General features: G+C 39.9%; 2 protein-coding genes across 3 annotated transcripts in view; both read right to left on the bottom strand.

Moving 5' to 3' along the window:
- Positions 1-1,920: 1,920 nt before the first annotated feature.
- si:ch73-340m8.2 (tyrosine-protein kinase SRK2) lies at positions 1,921-6,921 on the bottom strand. The gene is made up of 9 exons (XM_056768190.1): positions 6,504-6,921; positions 4,400-4,521; positions 4,155-4,321; positions 3,920-4,079; positions 3,487-3,639; positions 3,340-3,398; positions 3,073-3,223; positions 2,865-2,996; positions 1,921-2,778 (listed from the first exon to the last, which is right to left on the bottom strand). Exons 1-9 carry the CDS (start codon positions 6,836-6,838, stop codon positions 2,585-2,587), a joined length of 1,473 nt encoding a protein of 490 aa, XP_056624168.1. The 5' UTR covers positions 6,839-6,921; the 3' UTR covers positions 1,921-2,584.
- Positions 6,922-7,060: 139 nt separating this feature from the next.
- The window catches only part of gckr (glucokinase (hexokinase 4) regulator), a 31,649-nt gene continuing 18,161 nt past the window's right edge, over positions 7,061-20,548 (bottom strand). The window contains exons 10-20 of one of the 2 annotated variants that reach the window (XM_056767763.1): positions 18,187-18,292; positions 17,418-17,536; positions 17,234-17,332; positions 17,002-17,099; positions 16,784-16,860; positions 16,400-16,496; positions 16,229-16,326; positions 15,999-16,076; positions 15,756-15,905; positions 8,466-8,600; positions 7,061-7,864 (exon numbers count right to left, since the gene is read on the bottom strand). In XM_056767763.1, coding sequence (XP_056623741.1) covers positions 7,724-7,864; positions 8,466-8,600; positions 15,756-15,905; positions 15,999-16,076; positions 16,229-16,326; positions 16,400-16,496; positions 16,784-16,860; positions 17,002-17,099; positions 17,234-17,332; positions 17,418-17,536; positions 18,187-18,292 — 1,198 coding nt within the window. In that variant the 3' untranslated portion in view covers positions 7,061-7,723. The remainder of the gene's footprint in view (positions 7,865-8,465; positions 8,601-15,755; positions 15,906-15,998; positions 16,077-16,228; positions 16,327-16,399; positions 16,497-16,783; positions 16,861-17,001; positions 17,100-17,233; positions 17,333-17,417; positions 17,537-18,186; positions 18,293-20,548) is intronic. The other variant, XM_056767764.1, reaches the window with a different exon arrangement.

Raw genomic sequence — 20,548 nt, 5'->3', positions numbered from 1 at the left:
CGGTGGAGAACCTTACCAATCAGCAAGCTAAACTACATGATCTTCAAAGTTTCATGGAGAGCGTTGAAAGTCAAGGAGACAGTGTGGTTGTGATCCCCGAACAACCACCGAACAAAGAGAGCGACAAGATACATGGACGAGATAACCAGAAAAACATTAACAATGGAGGGATGACACTGCAGATTTCACCTAAAATAAAAAACAAGACCTATAGACCGAAGAAACTCAAGGACAGTGAAATTCTGATGAATGGAAAATGACTTTTAACATCTCTTTTGATGATCTCTCATGTAAAGAACTTTACCTTTGATTACTAACGTTTCTTAAGACTGGACTTCAATGTTTGGCCAGCCTGAATTTATAATCTACTGCTGTGAGAAGATTTTAAAGACATTTCTTTTAAAGATAGTTCAAATGTTATTGTATATTTTTGAGTTGTTTCAACTCTCTGTCTGGTCATATATGAACCAACCACTCTGCGGGTTAAAACGTCTTTGATTTACCCATCCAAGGGTTTAAAGAACACAACATTTCTATGTCAGTGTTCTTAAGGTAATACAACTCATTGTACTGATAAACGTTGAAATCTCAGGGTGCTGAAAGATATATGCTGTATTCACCCAAACCTCAATTTATGTTAGTACTGCATGCGTTACAGCTACAAATAGTTTACATGGATTATTATAATAAGAAAATAAATGATGTAATGATATCATAAAAATATGTTAAATAATGAGGTATTGTCCTCATTATCAGTGAATTCAGCAGGGGTTTTCTATAACTGTGGACGTCAGTTTGTTGTAAAGTCACATGATGTTTTGGTGCTGATTGCTATTTTATCTTTAAAACATATCGCCATGTCTGGTTTGTAAAACATTCCTGATCAATGGTGTCTTTGTGTTGCTGTTTTTAACTGGAACGTTGATTAAATGCTCAACTCTGAGCTGGTCGCTTGTTGTTTGGGTATGTCAACACAGTAAACGCGATAGAAATAATCTTTAGTCTGGATTAGAGGTTTCTCTCTGAACTGTTTATCCTGAGGACAGAAGTGTTGAGTTTTATTGTACATAACTAATGTGTATTCATGCAATACTGTGACGAGAAGCTCCGTACTCACATAACCGACAGCTTCCTTAAAACATCCCATTAAACCGGTTGAGTTATTATATCTATCTACTGTTTCCATTCACATGTTTACTTGCTACGCAAGAATCTCTATAGATTGGTGCCCTACCTTTAGCACTCCATTCAGTATCTTGAGGATTGTCAACTTTGGCATCTCAAACCTTGTGGGTCTAGATATACCACCCAGAATATTAACTGTTGTACATTTGCTTTTATACTTTTTCAGAATGTAACTCATGACTCATATGTTTGAACATACTATGTTTTGTCATTTGCTGTCGGTCTGTGTATTGTTCTGCAAATAAACACACTTGGACGTAAATAAGAGCAACAGAGTCGAACCTGCCGAACATTCCTTGCGTCGTGGTAATCATCTTGCTTTGGCAGTGGGAGTATCTTTAGCCGGTTAAGAGGATTGAGGTCACCCTGCATCACTTTAATCTAGTATGACTATTAGTTAATGCTATAAATATGTATGTTCAACAACAGTGTATACTTTAAACATAAAACTTAATCTAGATTAGCATTAACATGTTTTTCTCTTCATTCTCGATGTACTGCCCTGTTGCGTTCGACAGCACACCTGTGGGTGTCAACATTCATCAACAAGTTCCTGTCAGAATCAGAATTTGTTCAAGTATTTGTTCTTGATGACATGACAGAGAAATATTTAGTGCTGTTCAAACATTGTTGTTATGAACAAAAGTCGCTTGAAATGTTTCATAAGGAAGAAGGAAACCAAAAAGTGCCGTTACTGGCAAAAGGACACCAATACAAGGAATTGTTTTGTAAGATTTTTACATGAGTTAATAGATTGGAGATGATAAAACATTACATTTATCACATTGTGACCACTGAACGTTCAGATGAAGGTCCAGGGCAGAAGATACAGAATTTTAGCAGCGTTGCTCAGCTCAGCGTTGCAGAAGGTTACATCAGTCAGAAATGGAATACATCATGTTTTCCAGAGAATATAGAAACTGTGCTTTATGACTTCCATCTTATTAAAACAATCCATGAAACTTTTTTCACGGTTTATAATACTATGATGCTTCTTCAAGAGAAATAATGTCTCTGTTATAACAGAGAAACATTTATGTTTTTACGTAAATTCATTGCTTTGTGATTATTATTTCTGCAGTTATGTTTAATACAAACATTGTCATCATTTATTCACCTTCATTCGGTTGAAGACTTGTATGTGACTCTTTCTTCAGTGTAACACAAAAGAAGATGTTTTGAGAAATGTCTCGGGGTTTTGTCTTCATAAAATGGAATTCAATGTAGTTAAATGTTGTTTGGTTTTCATCATTCTTCAAAATACCTTCTTTTGTGTTCTATAGAAGAAAGAAACTCATATAGGTTTGTAATGACATGAGGGAGAATAAACGATTTTTGGACGGACTTTCCGTTATGGATACAGGTTGGTTAGATATATTTTAAAGTGTCTTGTTAATGTTCACTCGAGATCAGAAACAGGCTCGTTGATGAGAGCCATGAGTTTCTCCTGAAGCTCTGTGAACGTGGGTCTCTCCGCAGGATTTGTCTTCCAGCATTGCAGCATGATGTCATAAAGTGCTTCAGGACAACCGGCCGGTCGCTCCATCCTCTTTCCTCTCTTAATGCCTAGGATACACGTCTGTTTGTCCTGACCTGAGTTTGCACAACACAGCAGCTTGTTGTTAAAGTGAATCCCACACCCAGTATCATAATGTTGTTAAAGTTTAGTTTGTGTTTACCAGAGTATGGCTCATCTCCATACGTGACGATTTCAGTCAGGAGGATCCCGAAAGACCAGACGTCGCTCTTGCTTGTGTAGTTCTTGTCCTCGAATATCTCTGGAGCCATCCATTTCACAGGGACGAGCTCACCTGATGACCGAGAAGAGTTGTTATATTTCTTTATCTTTCTTTGAATTTGTGTTTAAAGCAAGGTCAAATATCTCACCCGATGAGAGTCTGCGGTTTCCTGTGAGAACAAATTGGGCAAGGCCAAAATCAGCTATTTTGCAGGACTGCATGTTGGTCAGCAGAATGTTGTCGGCTCTTAGATCTCGGTGAACTATTTTATCTTCAAGGTAAATCATTCCTTCTGTGATCTGTATGATTGAAGAAAAGGAGAAAGCTGGTATACTAATGTACATTTCACATTGTATTTGCTTCACAGGACTTTAATTTGACGTCCTTTTCTAAAATCTTGTGAGAAATCAATGACCTGGATAGCAAAGTCCATCATGAGGGAGAACTCGATATCTTTTTTTTCCTTTTTCTGTTCTGAGGAAAGACAGAAACATGTCCTGGTCTTTTAAACGGTGCTTTGTTATTTCTATCAGAGAATTCTCAAATGTTGTGTAAGTCTTACCGGTGAGAAATGTCTTTAAGCTGCCGTTGTTCATGAGTTCTGTGACGATACAGAAGGGCTTATTGGTCGTACAGATGGCGTAAAGCTGCAGCAAACGCTCGTGTCGCAGGTTCATCATGATTTCAATCTCTGTTGTGATATTTGGACTGACGGCTAGAAAAGTGAAACCTTATCAGAGTTGAACTTCATAGTGGGTTTGTGTGAAATAATACTGAGATTGCACTTTCAAGTACACTGATTTTGTATACTTGCTACATGAAGTATACTTATAGTGTTTTTTATTATGTAAACTTCAAGTTCAAGTAGAAAGTAATCTCCCAAATTCATTCAGTGTTAAAAAACCCATTCTTATGTTGTAGCCTGTCCATGAAAAATATGTGTGAATATTTCTGAAAGAGCCATGTCTTCCTGCCGTATCGTATGTGTGTATTACCCTTGAATTCCTTGATGGCCACATCTGTTGTCCCGTTCCATTTGCCCTGCCACACATCTGCAAACTCTCCGCTGCCTAGCATCTTTATTTTGGTCAGTGATTGTTTGTCGATCTCTCGATTTAATTGAAAAGAAAGCGTGGGGGGAGCGGGCTGATCCAGCTAGAAGAGAAAAACCTATTCACCATGTATGTTTGCTGGAAAAACAACAGCTGTTATACGGATCGATATACCGACCTTCACACAGGGCTGGTTGAGCTTCACACAGAGTCCGTTCTGGCTTTTAGAATAATATTCAATTAACTCGGGCAAGTTCTTGAAAGTGGTGCGTTGAACAAGGAAAAAGTTCTTGTAGTGTTCTCCCTGCTTGATCTTGTAATGTCGTGCATGGGGGCTGTTCTTCACTTTTAGATGAAATGAAGGATCAGATGTTATACATGTTATTTAGAGTTATTTTGGTTGTTGTTGTATAAATGATGTACCTGACAGGTAATAGGTATCGTTCTCGTCTGACTTCCACACAAGGAACGCGCCTTCATCGTTCTGTGGTCTCGCCAAACATCTCTTGGCCTCAATGCGCCTCTTAACGTCTGCAAAATACCATCTGCAAATCAATAGATTTTTTAGTTTTTCAAACATCTTATTTTGGATTGGACTGTAAAAAACTGTCTGCTGCCTAAAGTTGGCATGAAAAGGAAGTAGTAGTGGTCTTTTTCCATATCGTGATGTATACCCGAGTTAAAGGGGTCATATGACACGGCTGAAATGAATATAATGTTTTGTTTTAGATGTAATATAATGTGTGTACACGATTAAAGGTTCATAAACGCTGTATCTTCCACACACTGTGTATGTTTGTATCTCCTCTTTGCTCCGCCTCTCTGAAACACACAGATATTGAACAAAGCTCATGACTCTGAAAAGTGAGCTGTGCTCTGATTGGCCAGTTCATCAGTGTGTAGTGATTGGTGGAATACTGCAAGCGTGTGAGGGAAATGTAACGCCTCTGACCATATTTGGAACATCAGGTTTCTCTTCAATTGTTCTGTCAGGCACACCACCTTACTTATGTGTCTTATGCATCTTGAGAAAAATAAATGTGGTTTTACTTAGTATAGTAAATTCATGGTAAACACACTGTTAAAATGTTTCAAGTAGAAATTGGCTTTTCAGGTCATTTAACTTGAAAAATAAGTTGAACTTATTTTAACTTATTCAAAGCAAGCAAACATTGATTGTTGTTAAAAAAAATAATCAACATCGACAAAATCTCCACACTGTAAAAAACCCAATTCAGAAAAGATTCAAACAACTAATTTTGTTTTGTTGGTTGAGCAAAAGTCCATGAAAAAGTTCACAGAACTTCTTTAAATAAATTCATTCATTGTAACCAAACATTTATCTTATTAACTTAAAAATATGAGTTGTGTGAAAAATTCTTAACGAGTTTACTCAAAAAGATCTCTATGAATGTATAAAATTCTGTTTTAATGTACAATGTACAAACAAGAGTTTGAAAGTTCCCAAGATGCACTGCAGCATCTTCAATTCAGAGTTTTTCTTTTAAAGATTAGTGTTTTAGTTCTTGTTTCATTTATACTTTAATCTCATTGTTCCTTTTATCCGTTGTGTTTAGAGTTTATTTTAATGAATAACCACTTTAGAATTTTTATTTCTGTTCAGCCAACAAAAATTAAAATGGTTACGTTGTTCATTAGGTAAACTTGAATATACTGTGACAACTAATGACTTAAACCTTTGTACCTCTCAAGAAAAATAATAATCCTTTTTGTATCTCCAATAAGGGGTTTTAAATCAGTACAACTTCTATTCCAAAAAGTTGAGTGAACAAGAGAAAGCAAGGAGAAATTAGTACTAAGATTTCTTTAGTTGTGGTGGCTTCATTTCTTTTACAGTTCACAAATGAACCATTGTTACAGTTATCATTGTGGTATTTGTCATAACGCTGGTTGATTTCTGCAAGAGACCATAACATGTATTTATTGTCAGGGTTATAAGAATGTTAAGGATCTTTATATAGGGCATTTTTCTTTTTGGTTGAAATATTGTAGAACCAGGGGCTTCACAGAAAGGGATTCATTTAAATCCTAGACTAAAATAAATATTAGGGCTGTCCAAAATAAAAGCAACTTGTACACATCTTAAAATTCATGAGTGCTATTGTTTTGTCTCAAAATGCACACAAGTAATATTTGTTTGTATAAGGCACGTTTTGTAAAAATCAACTTGAATATATTAATAATCCCTGGAAACCGGCCCCAGGACATTATTTATTTTTTGTCAGATTCCAGATGTCAGCAGATGCATCGGTATGAATCAGATCATCATCAGGAAAACCCGGACCCCATTCCTTTAACAGTTTTCTGAAAAACACATTCTAAATTCTTCAGAACGTCAGTACAAAACAATGACGTCACTGTAGCAACCCGAGCAAAACTCTTTAACTTGTCAAACCAGAAAGGCAGGTGGATTTCAGTCTTGGTAATTCAAGGCATGAGTTTACTTCAACAGCCTGTGCATCAAGCAAATAAATGTTACACGATTAAAAGAAATTTAAGGACTTACGGCTGGGCCTCCAAGCTCTCCACAGGTTTGACAAAATTTTTGGGCACATATCCCTCTTCATGAATGATGCCTTGACCCTTTGCTGTGCGTCTCCTCACGTAAAGCCAGTCCTCGTTCTCTCCCATAATTTCTAGAATATCGCCTTTCTTCAGTTCTAGATCCAGTGTAGTGCGAGAGGCATAGTTGTAGATTGAAGTGCATGTTTGACGTTTGATGGTCGTCTTCTCGTTCTTCTTTTGGGAGCAACATGGACAGCAATCCAGGCAGCAGTCCGGGCAGCAATCCAGGCAGCAATCTGGGCAGCGGGGCTCACAGGTGCTCACAGAGTTCCCCATGTTTACCCTTCATATCCTGTGTCTACAAACTAAAATGATGGTGTGAACGAAAACTGGCTCACGGCATGGCAAAATCACAGCTGCTCGACCGGTTTCTAAATGGGACTGTCAATATGTCAAGGAAGTCCTCGGTACAAAAAAAGAGATTGGAACTCCCCGTGTGGAAATCAAGCATTGTTTATTTAACCTCAATCCAAAGCTTATAGCTTGCAAAGCTTTTTATCGCCCACACCAATAATGGGTTGCATACGATTGAGTTTTAAGAAAATTACAGCATTGTGTTTTAAAATTATGACTTCATTGTGGCAATGAAAAATATCGGCCATATCGGTATCGGCCAATAAATTGTAATTTTTTATGTTATCAGTATCGGCCCATAATAAAAGTTAGGCTGTAAATCATAAATCATTTTGTCCGGTCAAACTTCTTCAGCTACACGCTTCTCACAGTTAAAGTAGTGTTCAGTACTGTCTTTCTGTCGTGATCACTCACTTACTGCTGATGTAGGAACAGTGTGTATTTATCATGAATGTGTCAATTATAGGAACTAAAGCAAATTGTTTGAATCAAACTGAATGCTTTCTGCATTGAGACCTGTTAAACATGTGGCTATTAAGACATTTTTCTGGGTTGCTCTGGAAGAACATCTATCAATTGTTTATTAAATAAAAGATATAGAAGAAAAGAAAGGAACTAATGGTGACATTATTATCTGTACTGAATGTTTTCAAATAAAAGCATTTGTCCACTTTTTACCTTTTTCTCAGTCTTATGGAGTTTTATATTAATATTTAGATACTGTATATCGGTTATTGGCTTCCAATGTTAAAGAAGTATCGGTGTTCGGCCAACATTTACATATATTGCATCCCTAATGAAGACGGGTTATTTCATGTGTGCAGTGTTCACAGGAGAGAGGACGCAGGACATCACAGCGTCCCGGATCACAGCATGAGAATCTAAATGATGCTTGGCTTCAGTGAGACTGCAGCCTCGGTGTATCATCACAAGAGCGGTCGGGACCACCTGCCAGTGAAGACACATGCACATTCAATCATTGATCGGTATAAATTAAATTCCTACAATAGTAGGAATTATATGTTTTTGGTTCTGTTGAACACAAAATAAGAAATTTTAAAGTATGTATGACAGCAAACAGTTCTGAGGCACTTTTGACTATCGTTTTCATTTTTCCTCCTATGGGAGTCAGTGGTGGCCTGGTTATAAGCATTCTTTCAAATATCTTTATAGGTGTTCAGCAGAACAGAGACATGTCTACAGGTTTGGAACAACTGCAGGGTGAGTAAATGATAACAGAATTTTCATTTTTGGATGTCTGTCCCCTTAAGATAATGGTTTTAGTTTAAAAAAAAAACATACATTACATAATTAATCTGTGGAAATTTTCCACCTGTACTACAATAAAACAATGTTTCTTTTTTTTAAGGACAGGATTCCAATAACAGACCCCCTTGAACACAAAATATGTAGACCCTTAGATCTTAGACTCTTTTGCTTACATCGCATAACGTTACGGAACCACAACTTTTGCGTTATGTAACGTGACTGTTTTTTAATGCTCATGTGTGACTCTACAGATGTTCAGAAGAAGGTCATGAATTCTCACTCGATCCGATCTGTTGGCCAGCTGAGTGTGTGTCCTGACGTCTGCTGAGGTCATCTCCTCACTCACATCATCTGTGCTGTAGATCGCTCTCAGCAGAGCACTTTCACACTCGGGTTTGGAGCGGCCTGAGAAGCGCTGGAAACCGAGAAAAAAAACTACTTAAACACCACAGTGAGAAAATTGTGCTCATATAACATTTATATGTCAATTGGGCAATTCAGAGAAAATGTCGACCTTACCACGAAAAAGTTTTTACCAGCGCTTTTTATTCTGGTAACAGCACAGATTTGAACATTTGGTGATTGAAATACTCATGTAAGATCTCTATTCAAATTTGTAAATCATTTGTTTTATTTTTAGTTCATGATTTATATAGTCAGGTAAGAGCCATTTTCAGGATTGTCACATCCATAACACTTCATTTTCCTCATAAATGGACACATGAAAAGGAATATAAAGTAACTATTTTATGTTCTATAGAGAAATCTCTTCTCCATTCATTGTGTTTTATTCCTTCAGGATTGAGCATTTTATTTCACAGAAATCCTACAAAGTTTATCTTCTCCAAAAACCACATCCTTTTTTTGTCGCATGTTTATTTCCCTTAGAATTATTTTTCATAGACTGACATTTCTTTATGTTTAAACCCTATCAACAAATTTTCAGTAAAATATAAACAGATGGTTCAATATAATCGTATCAAATTCATTCCCTTAGCATTTTTATGTGAAGTCCCTAACGCAAAATGTCCCGTCCATAATGCTGGAATTGTCTAAATACAAACCACATTGACACGATGGTACAATGTAAAAAATGTATTGCTCACTTTGTATTTTGGGCTTGTTGTCCAGTACAAATCTAAAGATTCTTGAATCAGGATACATTTATTTAAGCAATATGATCTAAGATATTGTCAATGTGCGTTTAAAGAAGTCGTGCCCCTCAGCGGCCTTGTTTGCAACTCCTCTGGGCAGCTATTTACGTCGAAGCAAGTCCACAGTCCTATCTATTTGAATAAGGCAAGGCAGATATTTCTAAAATCACAATTAAACAGCATATTTCCTATCAATAATTAAACATGAACTGTATCAAAACACTGGTTTGCTAAGCATATATTGCGCAAAAAACCCTGTTCCAACTGTTAGGAAGCAGATCTCCTAAAAATAGTTCATAAATACCTCACTGGTCTCAGGAAGTCCCTAGGAGTCCCTAAAACATGCAGTTGTCAAACCTCTCCCAAAAAAGAGCATTCTAGACAAAATATTTCTGTGTAACTACAGACCAAAATATTTTGCATTCAGGCAAAATATCAGTTCTGGTATTACTAGATCTCAGTGATGCCTTTGACACGGTAGATCGCACCATACTTCTCCATAGGCTGGAAAACGTCTTGGTTACGTATGTAACCTCAGTTCCCATTCTGTCGGTCTCTCGACGTTGTGTCGAGAACGACAGATGGGGTTCGCCCTTGAGAACCAATCAACTCTGACTATTATAGAAAAGGCCAATGAAAAACAACACTGTATCGCGTCACAATCTCTAGCGAAGCGACGGTAACAGGCCTGGGCATGTCAGCTCGAAGCTTTTCCCGAAACTGTAACCTTCCAGTGTGGTGGTCGGGGGATTCCAGAGCTTTCTAGGAGAAAGATGGATATAGCCCTGACCAGTAACCTTTTACGGACGGGGCCTTAGCTCTCTACTGGCGAGAGGCCGTCGGGCTCGGGTTTACACCGGGTAAGCGCAACTTCCTTAGTCAGGGATGCGCTGTAGAGGCCACCTCCTACCCGTGGGGAGGAATAAGATGGATATAGGTATGGTCTCGTCTTGGAGGAGAACGCATGGAACGTGTTGACCTAATAGTAAACCGCGAGGTGGAGGTCCACCTGGGGAAGCTCATGGGTTACCAAGAGTGGGAACCATTCTCATGAGGATACATCAGACGGAACAGCCCACGGAGTGGGTGTTACAGCGTCCGGTAGCATTAGGTCCGGTTAGAGCTATCTGTGATAGGTCATATGGTGTCCCGGCCTAAGGGGGAAGGCTGCTCTGCCCAGCCAACCCCCAGGTGGTGCTTGCTTAGTGATGGATGGAATGCCTGTTCTAAACCAGTGTCTGGGTAAGAAGGAAGGTTGGTGAGGTACCAGTTTCTTAACCATGTGTTTGGGTAAGAAAAAGATAGATAGCACACTGACCCAACCTCTTGGAGGGTGGGAAGGTGCTTTCACAGGCAAAAACTGCTGAGCGCAGTCCTGGACGGTGTAACCAACAACCCACCCTGCGAGATGGGTGCATCAAGAAAGCAGACTTTCTCTGTGTCACTCTTCTGAGCAAGGTACAGCCTGGGGTGTCTCTCCTGGACCACTACATCAACCGACCCAGGGCCCGTGCCGCCACCTTGGTCGCCCGTAGAGCGCTGTCAGTGGTGGCACAGAGACCTTACCCTCTTGGAACTCTCTCAACGCCATGGCCTGGCGGACCTGCAGGATGGCCATGGCGTAGAGAGAGGAGGCAGCCTTGCCCTCAGCAGCGCAAGCTTTTGACACCAATGATGCCGAAGTCCTACATGCTTTGGACGGTTGGCGTGGCCGATTCCCCCAGGTGGTAGCCGTATGCAGCACAGGTGCACCGAAGCCGCACGTTCCACCCGGGGGATCTCGACCTAGCCTTTGGCTGCCCCACCATCGAGGGAAGTAAGGGAGCCGGAGCTGGTTTGACTGGAGCGGGCCGTGAGTGGAGCTCTCCAAGTTTTACACAGCTCCTAATGCACCTCCGGGAAAAAAATGGCACCCGGGGTGGGCACGGTTTGCACCGCGCTCCGACCTCAGGAACCACGTATCCCCAGGTTAGCAAGGTTGACATCACTTCTGCTTCCTCCTGAGCTCGACCGCTGGGGGTGGAGCTCGGATTCGTCAGATTTGGATGCCAGTCTCCCTCCGATGCTGAGAGCGACATCTCATCTACGTCACTAGAGTTGAGCCGGATACTCGGCTGAAACGAGTATCCGGTATGGATAAAGCACTTTTGCCGAGTACGAGTATCATACGAGTAATACGAGTCAATATCTGTGCTCGGATTGAATAAAAATCCTCATTGGGTAGCTGACTGTGTCTGCGTTCTTTGATAGGCTAGTCACAGCGCCCCTCCCCTACACACATACAGATGTATTGTGTTGCTGACTGTGTCCCGTTCTGCTCACTCACACACAGAACACTGAGAAGAGAACAGCTCTCTGTCTCTCCCTCAGTCACTCAGGTTTGCACGTCTTTTCCGTTAACGTTTAGGGTTTCTTCAGTAACATACTGGTTAAAGCCCCGCCCATCTCAAGACAACCTGACCCACGTCTGGGTTAAATCCCGCCCACTTCCGGGTTAGGCCCCGCCCAGTCCGAATACAGAGACAGAGAATTCATATGGTTAACAGATACAGAATGCTGTACTCGCTCATCTCTATGCGTCACACATCGTTTCCGAGTGCGTGCCTGAGGATGCAGATGGTATGCCACCACCGGTTGGGGAACGTTCAGAAGAGCGAATCGGGGTGCGATCGCCCGGCGGGTTTACGTTCGCAGAGGTCCCCACATCACTAACGCTGCTAATACAGGCGGACTTCGGGGCCGTAGCCACCTATGTCACGGCCCGGGTCGCAGACGAAATGGTGGCTGGTTTCCGTAGGAAGACAGCCACCCGTGACCGCAACTTCTGAATGACAATCTGCCCGCAGTGCGGGAAAGATGTGTCAACGGACGCTGCTTCAGCGTGCTGGACGCCGAGAGACCTAACGCAGCAAACGTGTCCATCCGTACCCAAGAGAACAGTGGGACATGCCACGCTGGACATTGCTCAGTCCTGAAAATAACTTTTTATAAAAAATCTCTAACACCTCCAGGACCGCCGAGACGCCCAGGGGAAGGTGGCTGCAGGTAGGAACGATCCGGTGCTCTACATCGTAGATCCGGCAATGAAGTAGAAGAAGAAGAATTCATTGAATTCATTGAATTCATTCTATTCGTAGTCAAGAGCGAAGGCTCTGAAGAACGAAAGGTAAGTGAATGCTGTACGCCGGCTTCCTTTTATACCGGACATCCGGGGGCGGAGACCGGCATGCAAATTTCATTCGCCAAATTTCATTGGCCTTTTCTGTAATAGTCAGAGTTGATTGGTTTTCAAGAGTGAACCCCATCTGTCGTTCTCGACACAACGTCGATAGACCGACAGAAAGGGAACTGGGTAGAGCTTTCTGGGTTGGTACTTGAATTTTTGGGGTCATACCTTTAAGCGAGAGGTTACCATGTGAACATCAGCTATGCAGATGACACTCAGATCCAACTAGCCCTCTAACCTCATGACTTCAGGCTTATTGACTCTCTTTGCCAGTGCATTAATGAAATGCACTAACTAAATCCATAAAAGTTTCAAGGAAAGTGTTACCCATATTTTTTCTGCATTTAACCAGTATGCTTAATTTTGATATTTCATCAGAAAACAAGAGATAATGTCTCAAGTCATTTTGCTTATCAAGTAAATGTGTCTTGATTTATGGGATATACTGTATGTACTGGAAAACAAAAACGCTGAGGAAGAAATTCAAGAAATGTATTTTTGCATTGTATGATGATGTGGGTGTTTGACAGGTTGTTCGGATGTTGCTGAGGGTTACTGTAGATGCTGCATTGTAATGGACGGTTGCTAAGGTGTTGCTAGGGTGTGCCATTTAAAACAAGCACCCCTAGTAAAACAATTGACAACATAAATTTTTTTTGCTGGTTCTTTAATTGCTGGTTCAGTTTTTCTCAATTGTTTACAAACAAATTATGGTACTTGAGACACAATGACCACAACAAGTAACTCATTCACCAACTCCCTCAACCAATTCTGCTAAACTACAAGCACAGTTCCTGCTTTACACTCAAATTGCAGTTCTAAAACACACTTTTTTCAAAACACTACACACAATTCTCTGCTTTTGGCACAATTTTCATGCAGAAAATATCTTGTTTTCACAAGGTTCACACTGCCATTCAAATATGCACACTGACTCATCAAAAGGGCAAACACCCGTCACACAGTTTTACAATTAGTAATCAGAGATTTAGCATAAAAGGGCAACAGGTGAGCTCTTCTGTTTTGGAGCAATGGATGCCAACATTGGAAACAGAGGCAGAGCCAGAGGAGTGAGAGTAAGAAGAGGAGGAGGAGGAGGAGGAGGAGGAGGCGGAGGAGGAGGCGGAGGAGGAGGAGGAGGAGGAGGCGGAGGACGACGAGGAGGAGGACGAGGAAGGCCAAGGACCGTAATCTCTGATGAGATCCGAGCCACTTTGGTTGATCATGTGGTCAACCATGGTCTAACAGTGAGGGAGGCTGGGCAAAGAGTACAGCCACATTTGAGCAGGTACAATGTAGCATCCATCATCTGGACTTTCCGAAATGAGAATAGGTAAGAAATCTACTCTCACTAGAAAATTGCAATACTGCATATCAATACAGTCCTCAATGAGTACAGTAGTACAGTATTGCCTGTGGACTGTTCTGTAGGACTGTAAAAATACTGAGAAGTATGTTTCACGTATTTAGGAAATGTATACCTACTTTGTATTTACAGTATTTTACTATTTGTTTGGCAGAACTGAAAGATTACCAACACAAGGTGGTCGGGAACGTCTTCTGTCTCCTGAACAGGAAACTGAAATCATGAACATGGTCCTAGAAAACAACGCCATATCATTACGGCAAATACAAAGAAAAATAATAGAAAACAATGACATGTTTCAAAATATTGATAGGGTAAGCTTATCAACACTGGACCGTGTCTTGCGCAGAAATCATCTCAGGATGAAGGTCTACAGGGTGCCATTTGAACGCAATTCAAAAAGAGTCAAAGAATTGTGATATAACTATGTGCAAGTGAGTCCCACAATTGATGCATACTCTCAACACTGTATAAAGTAAATTATACATATTTCAATATTGTAATGATGATGATTGTGCTTCACAATAGTGACCACTCCATGTCTATTTCTGATATTGTCATGTGTGTTTCAGAGAGTCCTTGAGCTAGAGGAGGCTGCAGTGGAGCACCAGTTCATCTTCATTGATGTGGCTGGGTACAACCTCACAAAAAGACGAAAGATGGGAAGGAATATCATCGGCCAGCGTGCCATTGTTGAAGTCCCTGGCCAGTGCGGAGGGAACATCACAATGTGTGCAGCGATTACCCACCACGGCGTCATCCATCACCATGCTACCCTTGGCCCCTACAACACCGCCCATCTGATCACATTCCTTGACACCCTACACAACACACTCATTCCACCAGATCAGGTAGATGGCCCAGAGCAGCTCAGGTACGTTGTTATTTGGGACAACGTAAGTTTCCACAGGGCTGCTCTGGTTCGTAACTGGTTCACTGCACTAATCTTATTGAGGATTTTTTTTCTTCCTGGAGATGGAAAGTGTATGACCGAAATCCACAAACGCGTATACCTCTTCTCCAAGCTATGGAGGAGGCATGTGGAGGTATAGCAGCTGATGCTTTTCATGGCTGGAATCGCCATGCTAGGCGATATTTCCCCCGCTGCTTAGCCAGGGAAAACATTGCTTGTGATGTGAATGAGGTGCTGTGGCCAGACCGCAACAGAAGAGAGGATGCAGCATAGTTTTTTTTTTTTTCTTATTTACTGCAACTGTATACATTAAATTCTTCTGTTGTTTTGTATGTAGTGTATGTGCAACTTTGCGTTGGTTGGGAATGGGATGTACACTGTGTAAATTGTTTTTGCGGGAAAAATCAAATAAACTTTTACCGTGTGTTCCGAGTATAAAAACAATATTCTCAAATATTTTACAACACACTTATGTTTGTACTGTCTGTAGTAAGTGTAACGCTGAACCAAAAAAGTCATTATGATGAATGGAAAAGAAGTGTTTTATATTCATCATAGTGTTTTACATTGAGCACATCAGTGTTCAGCTGGTTCTTACATATGATGGTTTGTATGTGTCATTTGAAAACAAAATCCCATTTTGAGAAGAAATAACAGTGTTTTGATTTTAAAGTTTAATTTTGCAGGAGAATTGAGGGGTTTTGCCCATTGTGTGTGTTTTTTTGGATTTGTGTGTAGAGTTCTGAGAATATGAGACATGCTTTCAGAAAATGTGTGTAAACAATTGAGAAAAACTGTAACTAGTCATTTTCTTCTTAAGAAGATTTTTGGCATTTTCGTAGTCTCAATTCTTTAAGATTATAAAAAGTGGTTCAACTTCTTTGTTTGTTTAAAAATATGATGTCTGGTACCTGTAAAATGTTGATGGCTCTCCTGTACAGTTTACTGTTGGTCACTCGGAGGTCTATCATGAAATTCATGTAGACTTTCCCCTTCAGTACATGAGCTCCAGTGCTGAGTACATTCAGACAGCATTTGGTTGAAAGCTCCCATTTCTGCTTCTATGGAATGAAAACATAACGCTAATATTCTTGTCACACAGCTTATATATTTCAGTACCGTGCAGTTATGTAAACTATACACAAATGGGTTACCATCTCTGCGATCTCATCATCTGAGGAAAAAGACCATGTCATCTTCAGGACCGTCTCAAACATGTCGCACATTCTCTTCTGAAACATATGCATTCTGTAGATCTATACATTTGTTTTCTTCTGTTTGAAATATGATCTGATTATGTAAACAACATTATTCAAGAGTTTAATGTATTGCCGTGAAGGAGTTTTTGCTTGTGGGCTAGACGTGTGCTTCTCGTTTTACTCACAGGAATGTTAAGCGTCTCAAGGTCGTGCGCGACAGCATGCAGATTCCGTGTCTTTCGCTTCACCTGATTGACCAGAGCTGTCATTTCATGAAGGTCGTCTTCAAAGACAAATATTCCTGTTTATCTTTCTTGTGAAATGTGTTTAAATTCAAGCAGTTTGTATTGATTTACCTTTCACTGTAAACAAGAATACGATCATGTCATTTTGATTTAGGACGGGTAAGATGGTGTCCACAAAATCCTGGTGACCAATAACAAACTCCGGCCCCTGGAGAGAGATAAATATTGAAATGTATCGATCTTAATGGGGGCGGATGCCCCTGTTGAATATGATGTGGATGAAAACAAGGTTTTGAAATACAGAGCTGCTGATGAAAACAAAACAGAATTTATATGATACAGTTCTCAGGTGTTCACAGTGTTCATTGTGCTTAATAAAACGACTAAAATCTCCATGAGAAATGTTCGTCTCATGACCTTTGTGTTCACATCAAATAAATGAGACTCAAAAGAACCACTGAATGAATCTTGTTAAAGCAATATCCTTGAGCTCACCATAGATGACAGATCTCCTTCTTTATTTCTCATTTCTTTGAAACCATTGTTGATAAAACCCCTGATGTCACCAAAATCTAAATGAATTAAATAACAACATGTAAGAGGTTGAAATCTTTTCTCACACATTTATCAGTGCATTTAGCCTCGTACACAAATAGGTCAAAGCAATAAATGGAGAAATGTTGCTAATATAAAACACAAATGGTGAACAGCACCTGCTCCAAATGTTGGCACACATTCACTGGCATCAATCATGCCAATAATGCCAAGAGTTCGCCAGCCAAGATAATACACATGTCCATTCCTCTGAAGACTGTAAAAACATTAACATCACAAAATCTTTTAGTTAATCCGTAAGCTTCTTTTGTTTCTGAAGAAACCTAAAATGAAAAAAGACATTTGAATGATTTGAAAATGTGCAGCTGAGATTCTGAATGTTCTCTGCACCTCTCTCCAGCTTTCTGAACAAGACGCGTGAGTTCATCAGCGTGTGTGTAAGTGTTTTCATACATCCTCTCGCTCGCTGTGATCCAGGAGGACAGGCATCTGAACGACAGATGTAATTATATTCAATTACTCTCAGAGGAAAAGTGTGAAAATGATGTGGAAGTAGAGACAGAGAACATCTTACTCTGGTGATATTGTCTTTTCTCTGAAGATGGCTTGGTGTCCAGCCAGAAGAACAGCTTCCAGAATTATTTTGGTAGCGCTGCCTCCTTTCATCCTGGAAGATCCACTGATGGCTTCTGGCTGTGAGGAGAGACACGTCGCGTCAGATGCTCTCCTTGTGACACTCAAGATAAATCCGTAAATAAACTAGAAATGTGAACACAGCGCTTCTAAAAATAAAGGTTCCCTGAAGGGTTCCATAAAAACCTTTAACATCCAGTGAAGCTCTCTAATGCACAAACATTTCTTTGTAGTGGAAAGAAAACATTTTACTTCTAGATGTAACCAAGACTAAGGTTTTCTAGATGATGCTGATTAGGTATGCATGTGCTATGGTGTTCTATGTGTTTTGTTAGGGTGTTGCTTCGATGTTCTAGATGTTCCTGATTGTGTGGTTGCTAGTCTGTTTAAAGTGTTTAGGTTGTTACTATGGTGTTGCTAAGGTGTTCTAGATGTTGATGTTCTAGTATTGTTGTGCAGTTCCTATGATGTTCTAAGTGTTTTGCTAGGGTGTTACCAAGGTGTTCTGTATGTTGTTGTTAAGGTAAAAATGTGTGGTTACTATGGTTTTCTAAGTGTTCTGGATGTTGTTGATTACTCTGCGGTTGGTGATTGATGTGTTACTAAAATCATGTTAAGGTGTTCTGAGTTATAAACATGCTGTTAGGCAGTTACTTATTATATAGGTTTTGAAAATCTGTATTTTGTTACTATAGATACATTGTTCTTACCCCCACTATAGGATTTAAAATGAATGCTTTGCCTTGTTTCTGTTCTGTGGCCATCCTCTCTGCAACCTCTTTAAAATGAAATGAACAGTCCTGCATCGGCTCATTCCTGTCAACAGAAGAATTCCCATCAGTAATAGATTTTTATAGTTAAAAGCTCAACGGAAATGTAAATTGTAAATTGAGAAAGAGAGAGAGGGAGACAGAGAGAAAGAGAGAGTGAGAGACTTTTAAAAGCTCTTTATTTCACAATTTTCTATATATCAGAGCTTTTTAAAATTCATAGTCATACACAAAAAATTCATCTCAAACAGAAAAAATTATAATAATAAAAATAAATAAATAAATGCATAAATAAATAAAAGTACTCCAACTATAAATTCATTTTCATAGAACCATCAGCATCAAATTCACACAAAACCTGGTTCACTCCCCAAAGGTAATTAAAAGTTTGGAAGTCTTTAACCATGTGGTAGTACGCATATTCTACCATTAATCTTGACTTAATCAAACCTTTTAAAATTGACATTGTATCAGTTGACCCCACACCATTTAGTTTACCTTTACGTGAGATCCATATCGCCATTTTTGCTTGGCCGAATAAAAAGTTAAGCAATACATGGACCTCTTTTTTACTTTTGATATACTTAAGACCGTAGATAAAAAGCATTGGTGAGAAAAACTCTCCAAAAATTGTACACCATTCTTCCACTTGAGCTAAAATATGTACAAGTCTTTCACAGTTAAAAAAATAAATGAAAAACAGTTTCTGATAAACCACAGAAAGGACACCCCTCATCTACCTGTGGATCAATATGTTCTCTGTATCTGTTTGTGGCTATTATACCATGCACAATTCTCCACTGTAGGTCACCAGACCTTTTCTCAATAGGAGGTTTGTACAAGGTCCTCCAGCAACCTTTAGGGGAAGTGTCTGATCCCAATTTCTCCTGCCATTTGGATTCTTGAAGGCCTTCCAGAGACCGAATATGTGAAACTTTGACACATGTTATGTATAATGCCCTTTTCCCCGCTTCGCTAAAAAGTCCTAGTTGTGGTGTATTGAAATTGAGCAATCTCTTTCTCTTGAAAAGGGCCCACAGCAGGTGCAACTTCCAACTCTGGGAAGGGAACAACTGTATCCTCATTAACAGTCTCCAAAACATGTTTAACATCCATAGGTAAACTTTCAAAAATGTCATTTAGCAGTCTCTGTGTCAGGCGAACTGACCTAACGACAATCTTTGAAGACAGCATTTCAGCAGTCATCCATCCTTCGTTTGATATTAAATCTCCCACGGTTGTAACTTCTGCATTTTTTAAAGCATTTCTCAGAGATAATGATTTTAAAATTTCTGAGTCCACAAGAGGATTATGCAGTAAGGGTTCCTCTCTAATCCATAGATCTCGCACCTCCTTGAGATTCCTCGTAACATTCAGAGTTTTCCATGCTTTAAACATCGATTGATGAATTGAAGTAAGTCCATTAAGTTCAACGTTCTGAATATCCATCAGAAAAAGATGACGATCTAGCCCCATTCCACCTGCTTTTCTTAAGAGGGCACACGCCACACAAGACCAGCTCACATCTTCTCCATACAGTAGCCTTTTTGCAGTCTGAAGCCTAAAAGTCATCACTCTGCTTTTGATGTCCACTAGTCCTTGACCACCTTCTTGTCTTGGTAAAAACAGAACGGATGCTTTAAGCCAGTGTTGCCCAGACCAAAAGAAGTCTATCAAAAGTTTCTGCAGATTTTCCACCAGTTCATTAGGAGGTTCCAAGACGGTCATTTTGTGCCATAAAGATGAGGCTACAAGGTTGTTACAGATCAAAACTCTTCCCCTATAAGAAAGCAGAGGTAGCAGGCTTTGCCATCGAGACAACCGAGCACACACTTTTTCCATCAGGCCCTCCCAATTTTTCCTCCTATAATCCTCTCTTCCTAAGTAAACCCCCAGATGTTTAAAACCAGATCTTCATTGTAAAAACGCTGGAAGTATTGGACCATTGTGATTAACACCAGACCAAAGAGAGACACTTTTTTCCCAATTGACTTTTGCAGATGATGCTTTCCCATAACTCTCTTAAATATTTTTTAATACTTGAACATCATTTTTATTTCTTAAAATAACAGTTATATCATCAGCGTATACTGAGACTTTCAAACATTCATGAGGAATTTTACTGCTAACACGTTTCTCTTAATTTACATAGGAGAGGTTCAATGACCAAACTATAGAGCTGACCTGAAAGAGGACACCCCTGTCTTATTCCCCTCTGCACTTTAACAGGTATACTGAGACCACCCGCCATCTTGATCATACATGTGGAATTGAAATACAACAACTTTATCATGAAAACAAC

This window comes from Triplophysa dalaica, chromosome 15 (genome assembly GCF_015846415.1).
Source record: "Triplophysa dalaica isolate WHDGS20190420 chromosome 15, ASM1584641v1, whole genome shotgun sequence".
Taxonomy (NCBI): Eukaryota; Metazoa; Chordata; class Actinopteri; order Cypriniformes; family Nemacheilidae; genus Triplophysa; species Triplophysa dalaica.
Note: the sequence above shows the minus strand (reverse complement) of the source record. Positions and strands in the feature narration are given on the sequence as shown.

Bases quoted from the DNA above. Each gene is read 5' to 3' on its own strand.
- si:ch73-340m8.2 (XM_056768190.1), bottom strand. From the start codon at position 6,838: ATGGGGAACTCTGTGAGCACCTGTGAGCCCCGCTGCCCAGATTGCTGC. The intron at 4,522-6,503 runs GTAAGTCCTTAA...ATTGATTTGCAG, and splicing joins GAGAGCTTGGAGGCCCAGCC to ATGGTATTTTGCAGACGTTA. The intron at 4,080-4,154 runs GTCGGTATATCG...TTTCTCTTCTAG, and splicing joins TCAACCAGCCCTGTGTGAAG to CTGGATCAGCCCGCTCCCCC.